The 9,262-nt window shown below is 31.5% G+C and overlaps 1 protein-coding gene across 1 annotated transcript in view; it reads right to left on the bottom strand.

The window, feature by feature from the left end:
- LOC142334661 (uncharacterized) overlaps window positions 1-9,262 on the bottom strand; it is a 112,079-nt gene that overhangs the window by 44,880 nt on the left and 57,937 nt on the right. Inside the window, 1 exon segment of the mRNA XM_075382873.1 lies at window positions 5,923-6,021. Within this exon segment, the coding sequence (XP_075238988.1) occupies window positions 5,923-6,021 (99 nt within the window).

The following is a 9,262-nucleotide window of genomic DNA, read 5'->3' as shown; positions in this document are numbered from 1 at the left end:
GAAATTTAGGTTTACCATAGAAATAAATTTGGTTTCATAAATACTATGAAATCAAATATTATTTTTCAATTTCTGCTTGATGTAGAGTTATCGTAGTCATTGTATGCGGTAAACCTAAACTTCGGAGGCAAGATATTACAAATAACGTGTTAAAATGACTACAAAAGATCAAAATGCTCATATATATATATATATATATATATATATATATATATATATATATATATATATATATAGCATCTGGAATATATTGTAACATATATATGCAAACAGCCGCTGTTTGATCATTGCATTTTACCTAACACGGTACTTGTATGTATATATATATATATATATATATATATATATATAAATATATAGATATATATATATATATATATATATATATAAATATATATAAATATACAAGTATCGTGTTAGATAAAATGCAATGATCACAGAGCGGCTGTTTGCATATATATCTTACCATAAATTCCAGATGCTATATATATATATATATATATATATATATATATATATTTATATATATATATATATATAAATATATATATATGAGCATTGTTGATTTTTGTTGTCGTTTTTAACACGTTATTTGTAATATCTTGCTTCCGGAATTTGGGTTACCGTATACACTGACTACAATAACTGAACATCAAGCAAAAATTGAAAAAAGGTTTAATTTTGTTTATCTCTAATTTGCGTTAATTGTTTGCTATAACGGGCTGAGAAAAGACTGGAAAAACTAATATCGGCATGTGAGCAAAACTGACTTTTTGATATTTTAAATATTTTTTTGCAAAAAAAGTTCACAATTTTTTCTGATAAAACTGGGGCATGTTTGCAAAAATTGTCACAGTTTGAAAAACCGTACAATGTTTTCAAAACAAAATTTTTCCAGAATATGATGCCTTTTGCAAAATACAGCCGCACTTGATGGAATTATTTAAAATGCTACAGCTGAGGAAATTTTTTTTCTAAAGAAGTTTACTTTGTAGGCAACAAGCAGTTTACAAAGCAAACTATGTTAGAATAATTGATGTCCTCATCTGTTACAGATCAAAAATGTCAATCAGTTGTGGCTGTTTTTTTAAAGCCAATATGTTCTGGAAACATTTTGTGTCAAAATTATGATAAGGTTTTTCAAACTTTGACCATTTTTGCGAACATAGACAAGAACAATTATTTTAAAAATATCAAAATTTTGAAACTCTGGGACAACTTTTCTCATATACCGATATACATTTTTCCAGGCTTTTGCAATCTCGTTGAAGCAGGCCAGTTTTTATAATATTGAAAAGTCTGCAGTCTACAATCTACTAATTCTACTCTTATAGTTTGTTTTGCTATTCTCCCATATTTTGAAAATTTTGATTTGAAAATTGATTTCTTTCTTTGCCCAATATTGCGGAAAATTTTATATATTGTTATTTTGATTTTGATCGAAAATGTTTTCCAGATATTGCGCCCAATGCCTCCAAGGCGTACCAAAGACGCAGAGGAGTTAATGCTCTAGCTTCGCATCTCACAGATACAGAAACTTGTAAAGTAAAACTTTTGTCATCAACTGAGTTTTTTGTAAGGATCTCAGGGTATTTTTTAAAGGTTTTGTGAAAGCATCATAGGCGGTAACAGACTCATAGTGTTGTTTTGGTTGAAATAAGTTTTTTAAGGCAGTGTTTAGTGACTGGGCAAAATTTTCTTACCCAACAACCCTGATAAAATGAACTATTCCGTGGCAAAATTTTGAATACTCATTATGCATCTTGTCAATTCCTATTCTTTGCACCGATTTCGATCCTGCATAGCTAGGTTTGACTCACGCGATACGATGTCTTATCGAAGAAGGAACAAACATTTGCAGATGATGTTGCAAAAAGCTATCTTGTAAACGAATCGAAAAGAGAATTTGAAATTGCTTCCTTATGAGTCGCATCAATTATTTCATGCGTCGTTGAACCAAATAGGTTTATATGCAGTTTTTAAATTATTTGGTAAAATGTGGATGGGTAGATACCGTGTATTAAATTATACTTTTGTTTATCTTCTTACCATGATAAATCAACAGTTTGTGAAAGGATTGGAAACAGCAGTATTCTACATATTGTCAGAAGAAAACAGAGCAATAACTAATTGATTATTATCAACAAAGCGCTATATTTAATTCTAACGCAAGATTTGTGTAAACTGCATTATTCATCAGATATGGTAAAAAGCTATATATAATGAAATTGTTCTAGGTATAATTGAAAAAGTGTTTTAAATACCATTTCATATGGCGTTGGAGACGAAAATACAATTTAGTCCTACGATAAGGAAGAATAAGCGAAGGAGAGAAATATAGACACGATAGAAGAGCGTAGGTCGCTCAGTACATATTTGATGTCTTCCTCGGAGGAGAATGAAAAGTCGTCAACAATTTCTCTTTTGCTTTCTCTACTCACTTAGTACACATTTTCTATTCTACCTATTGTTGTAAGTGAACAAAACGTTTTTTGAGTGGGAAAAGTATTTTAATTTTGCAAAGTGCTCGTTTTTTATCATTGCGTTTATGCCTTAAGTGGGCGAAACATTTTAGCGGGCGTTACTTCGCTTCATTAATTTTTTGCGTGGCAAAAACTTGCGTGTTCTTTTATTTTGTATTGCTACATGACATTTAAACCGATGCCGAAAAGTCCGATGTGCCGGAATACCCGACGCAGTAATTACCAATGAAATTAAATTGATTTTCTTCAATCTTGACGTTCAACGGAAAATTTACAAAATAGCAACTGATATTATCAGCGTGTTTGATCAATTAATTTATTTTTTTTAATAACTTGACCCAGCCTTTTCTTAATTTGGGTGATTTGCCCTCAAATCGTTCTGCATGCATTCAGAAATAAAAATGATTATCTTGAAAATTACGAAAGCTCTTAAAGATGTTTGGCTCCAATAAAAACAACGCAACAAATATGCTTTCTTCAAATAAATATATTGTGGGGAGCACAATAAGTAAAAAACAGGTTTCTGATAGCTTTTATGATGATCTCAATTTCATTTTTAACGGAACAGTACCACTGTTTTTTAATAAAATACAAATTGCTAAAGTGATTTTCTTTCAAAGGATTTCTAAAGATAGACGCAACAACATCTTGAGTACTTTGAGAGCAAAATGAACGAGAACGTTTCTATAACAACCAACAATGAGAACAGAACTTTACCTAATGAAGCTTAAATTAATCATGCAAGATAACCGTTCGCCTTTCAAAAAACTGCAAGATAACCATGTTATCACAAAATCGTGCAATATAACCAATTTCTGCAAAAACATTTCGTCGACTAAGTAATGAGCATGATTGAACGAAACAAGTAATTCTTAGAAAGAAAAGTTTCAATCTATGATTGAATTTGGTAAGTGTCTAATCAGTAATACAGTAATTAATTCCTTTTTGATATTTTAGTAATCAAATTGATATTTGACGCAGAAAAAAGAGAAATGAAAAATAAAAGCGGGTTTTTAAGCTTTGCCCTAGTTGACGAGACGAAACAAAAAAACTTTCGAAAAGCTCGGTGTGCCTGCCTGGAAAGTTCGCTCTCAAAAATTGTCGGCGTGTTTGGTTGTTAGGCATATATGGTTTCAGACAAAAAAAATTTCGTATGTTTGGTCTTCTGCGCAAAAGAATTTTTTTTGTTTTCTAATATTCGGTATATAACGTATGACAACAGAAGAAAAGTTCGTTACGTTCGTTTTTCTTCGCAAAAATTTGCCGCTATGTTTGGATTCAATGGTAAGAAATTGTTGGCAACTTGGGTCTGGGACGTAAGATTGCTTCGTTTCTAATATTCGGTTTATAATAATAAAATAATTATAATAATAAAAATTTTCAAAAATTGTTTTTAAAAAATTTTGCGTTAGTTTTTGACAGCTGTTCACCTATATAATAATGAAGGTAATTCCAACTGACTTTTAATTTTCGTTGTTTATCCGGAAGACTTATCTTGCTCACAACTATATTCTAGGGTGCTTATGCTTATAAAACTGTCAGCAGAAAGGTTTTTTCATGCTACCCATTGCTTAAAAAACTAATGAAGAACAAAACGGTAGCAAATGTTGAATATTTTTAGAACATAGGTGGCAGATTGCCAGAAAAATGCCGCAATAGCTTCGTAGATCTGCAGTCTCAAAAAAAAACAGTAAAAAAAGACCAAAAAAATTAGTCTTTTCATTGAAGGTTGAGATGATAATTTTTGATTGAGAATCGGTATAAGTTATTGCTCCCTCTATTAGCTACTCTCAAATAACTTAGAGTGACACCCATTCACTTGGCCTTATCTCTTTGAATTAAAACAAAAAAAGTCAATTTCAAAGTCAGGAAGTCTTTTTTGAGAGTAAGGTAAGTCACGTGTGACCAAAAATTTAATCACGCGAATGAACAACAAAAACTAGCTCAACTAAGAGCGAAAAATGACATCACGCAAGCGTTTCAATTGAAATGGCATGAATGAGTGAACAAAGTGTTTGTGACGTCATATGGTTGTAACAAAAATCTTGACGACGAAATAAAAAACTTAGCAGTACAAGTCCTGACGTACAATTCAAAGAATTTTCATTGTCTAAACGAAAAACTAGACCTATCACGGACTACGAGTGAAGTGCAAAAACCGTTTTTAAAAAATCATATGAAAAATAAAAAAAACAGAAAATCAATGTCAAAATGCAACATGTGAACAAACAAACAATAGCGAGAAGTTGGAATTTAATTCAAGCAAAAAACTAGACCTAGAACGAACTATAAATGGTCTGGAAAAACTATTCAGAAAAAAAGTCCTATCGAAAAGATCGAAGAAACAGTAAGAATCAAAGGTGAATTGACGCACGTGAACAAAAAAACCACTAGCGAGAAAGCGATTTTTTGTTCAAACCCCGTTTTCTTACTCTACTTTAAAATTAGACCAAAATCACTCCTCCAATTTGACTTCAAAAACCATGAAAATGTGTGAACAGATCTTTAACAAAGACAGCGCCTTAATACAATTCAAATTCTTTGAATTGTGAAAAACCAAGAGAAGGCGAATAATAGCCCCAGCTATCACTGTGCGGCTATTAAAAAATAAAAGATAACACTAATGGTAATGGCTCATATGTGATAATCGTTGTTTCAGATAAAAAAACAAAATCAATAATGTAAAATTGCTACATAACCCTATTGAGAAGATCATTGTTATGTATCATTATTGGATAACTCTTTTGACAACTTTTTTAGGTCAGATTGTCATGTTCTGTTGCAATATTCATTTTTTATTTGGTACATCCCTCGTCCAAGAGACCTAAGAAATCGTCGGTATGGTGGGTTTGTCTGGTATGGTTGGTTTGAAACCTGAGAAAATGTCAAAATTCATTTAATACAACAATTTGTACTTTTGTTTATAATGTAGTCAAACATTTTGATAGCTTTCTTTCTGCAGGAATCTTAACCGAACTTCTCAGAGAACTTTTGAAGAAAGGTTCCCATTTTTGATAATTATTCATTAACTTATCGACAAAACTAATTTAACAAATGTAAACGTCTTGCTTGTTTTTCATTTTTGAAATCGAACATACTTGTTGAATATTGTCGTGAACTAAGTTGATTAATAGAAATTCACAGAGTTTTCAATTGTTTTCGTCTGGTTAGAAACCGAATATACGACGTTTTTTAACTTATAAATCCGTGCATACCTACATTTTTACGTTTAAAAACATATGAGAATACTTTAATTTTATTGAGATGACTGTTCCTGAGATCTAAGAATCTGAAGCGGTAGTTTTAATTAATATTAACCCCTATCCCCTTCCTTGCTAGAATTTTTAGTGTATTTTTTAAGTCGATCTGTCAATAGCGACACTAATTCGTAATACGTCAGAAGTTAATGCAATAGATGTGGCTGCATCATTCCTCTTACCTGGTCGTTCATGAGGTTGGCCAGGCTCCGGATAACCCCTTGGGCCTCCAGCAGATTCTGTCGGTCAACACAGTCTGTCCGCATCTCGTGAAGGAGATCCTGAATACAATAAAAGAAACAGAGTATAGTACAGGAAAAGAATAGTAACATTGACACATAACATTTTACATTTTAGCGACTCAAAAATGGCTTATTATAAAATCAAAACGCAGCTGACAAACCTCAAAGAAACAAAAACTGCCGAATCAGGTGAATATTTTTAGAGAAATTAGGCATTCGACTTTAAAATTCTATTCAGCTATTTGAAATGATTATTCCCTATTCGAGGAATGAGCGGGAAAATGCAAGAAATGAGCGGATTTTCAGTAGTTTAGTAAAATCCGCTCAAACCGCTTAAATTTTTTTTGACCGGAATGAGCGGAATTTGAGCGGAAAATGCCTCCAAAAAAGCGCATTATAGCCTAGAAACCTATCTTATCTCTTGCAAAAACGATTACTATTAAATTTTCAATTTATACTATATTATATGTTCATTGTAGGGGCTATGACGTCAAATATTTCTGCTCATTTCTTGCATTTTGTTCTGCTCAAATTACATTCATTTCGCTCACTCCGGTCAAGCTCCGCACATCCTTGTCATCTCCTTCATTTTTCCGAGCAGAATATGAGTGGACTACTCGACTAGGGTTGTGATATAATTGTCCCGAATGTTAATTCCAACAAATATGATATGTTAGTAGGCTGTCTCTTTCCTTAAAACTACTTGACTTATTCCAGAAACACCAAGCATTCCACAATAATTATGAAAAATTAACAAATATTAACAAGTCTGAAATTGGAAATCCTTCAAACTGTGAAAAAGATTTCCGCTGAAATCACAATAAATGTGTTTTTGGCCTCATGTGACGGAATATTCGGTCTAACATCATTCGATTTTTGGTCTGAAATCTTTCTGATTAATCATCAACAATAAAAAATTCAAAAGAGCATAATTAAAAATTTCTTTAAAACTTAATGAAAACAATTATTTTCAGAGTCACGAAAACTATTAACTATAGCTATTAGCCGGCATCATTGTATTTTTGTCAATTATTTATCCATAGGAATTCATTGACACATGTCTTGATCCAGAGTGTCAAATGCCTACAAAAAACAAAAACACGCAAAAATCAAAATTAAATTTTACGAGAAGCCCTTGTCGAATCCATTAATATTATAGTTTTCTCACTAAAAAAACATCAGCTATAACCAATTGCACCTTCAATTAACGCCATTAAATTGACATAGTACTTTTTATTGGAGTTATTTTGTGACAAGACAGCAAAAGAACCTAAAGGAACACGCGAAAAAGTCCAAAAGTCAAATAAAACATATGAAGTCTTGTAGTATGAACGCGAAAACAACCATTAATCAAAATAAAAAAACGCAACGAAAACTAATTTTATAATCAGTTGAAGGAGGATGCAAAACCCCCTCTTTGTCTCTCTTTCTGCTGATAGTGCGCTGCAAGGTGACAAAATCAAGATAAAAAGCACGAAAAATTGTTCGTTTCATTGCAAAAAAAAACAGAAATCAAAACAACCACAAATTTTTATCAAATAACTAATAAAAACATCTAACTAATTTGACTGATTTGGAGCTGCCTGGCAAACCAAATAGACCTGTCATTAGTGAGATTAGATCAAAAGGCAACAAAAATAACAATGAATACAGGCAAAAATCAAAATTTCAAGAACAATTTTTTTGCAAAAACGGAGATAACTTTTCCAAAAAAAAGACAGCACCCCATTAAAATCCAAATTGTTCTAAGGTTTTCAAAATAAATAATTAAATTAAAACTATCTTTGCTATTGCTGTTTGTTCATTACCATATAAGTTTTCACAGGGTTAGCAAAAACTTATTTTGTCAAAAAATATTCATTATGTATAAAACAATTGAATAATTTTGGATATTAACAGAGCTATATCCGCAAAAAACTATCAAGCAAACCGTGAAGAATGAAGAATAAGGTAGTTTCACTAAGTACCCCTCTGATTGCGAACTAGAACTTTGATTGACAGGACTTAGTTATGAGACTACAAAAAAGAACAACATATATTTGCATATTTGCATAACTCATGAATTCATTAAAAATGTACAAAATTTGTCGCTAAAGCCAAAAAAGCCGTAAATTGGTTTTCAAAAGAGAAATTCTTCTATCAATGGGGTTCTTTAGATTACTGGTAAGATCTCCAAACAACTGCAGGGTCTCCCAATAGAGCCAAAACACAATCCGAATCCTTTAATGGCGAAAATCAACGATGAGAACAAAAATGGCCTTTGTGTCACTGTGCACTGAGCAACAATTATAAGAGCGTAATTGTTCTATAGTTACGGAACAGAGTTTTTGGCATACAAAAATCTTATTATACAAAAATTGAGTATATTTCTTTAAATTATGATTTAAATTACCAAAATGCGGACAAATTTTTGGTTCCTGTACACTTTCCGAACAATTGGAGGCAAAAATCTCAATTTTATTATTAAGAAAGGATTGTGTGAGCAGTTTCTATGTCTGAACTATCCGTCCAGTTTGGTTAAATTGCGCTAAAAAGAATAATTGGGGCCGTTTTTCATGAAAAAAAAATTAAAAATGCGAAATTTTCGAAAGTTTAACCACGAGTTTAGCACAAAAGAGTCAGTGCAAACATTTCAGCAATTCAATTTCACTTTTATCCTGAAAACCAAAACCAAAAACAAATTCCTTAACATTTAATCAGAATTTTAGCGAAATTCATCAAAGTTTGATCAAAATTACGAAAAATGTGAACAAAACAATGCAAGTGAGGCTAAATTTCATTAAATTTGAAACTTGCTTAACTCTCTGGGGAAAAAATTAAAAAAAAATATGTAATTTGAATTGTTACGCTTGACAAGCTTTCTAATGCTACCACTTACAACTCTGTTCGATGGATATTACGATCCGCAAAAGTTGAATGAACAAAACTCTGGTTGAGCATATAGTTTCTCCCCCTCTAAATTTGTCAGGACAACAAAGTAATTGGTAATGACATTTTTATCATAAAAATTCTGAACCAAAAGCAGTGCGGTCGTCAAAAAGAACTTTGAGTTCAAAAAATTATCTATCTTCATCAATAATTTTTTATCAATGGAGATGTTGTCCGAAGTAGAAGAAATTCTCCGTCACAAAAGCCTAATTTCATTTTCTGAAGTTTTAATGTACATTACGAGCCAGCTCTTTTACCCGTAGCTTTTAATTTATTTTGCGCTAATTTGCGGAATTTATGGAAAACGTCATTGCAAATTATATTACCAATAATGATGTTTTATATTATTTCG

Source organism: Convolutriloba macropyga, chromosome 2 (assembly GCF_964194025.1).
Source record: "Convolutriloba macropyga chromosome 2, txConMacr16.3, whole genome shotgun sequence".
NCBI classification, from domain to species: domain Eukaryota; kingdom Metazoa; phylum Xenacoelomorpha; order Acoela; family Convolutidae; genus Convolutriloba; species Convolutriloba macropyga.
The sequence above is the reverse complement of the archived record's forward strand: the minus strand, read 5'-3'. Positions and strand labels throughout refer to the sequence as shown.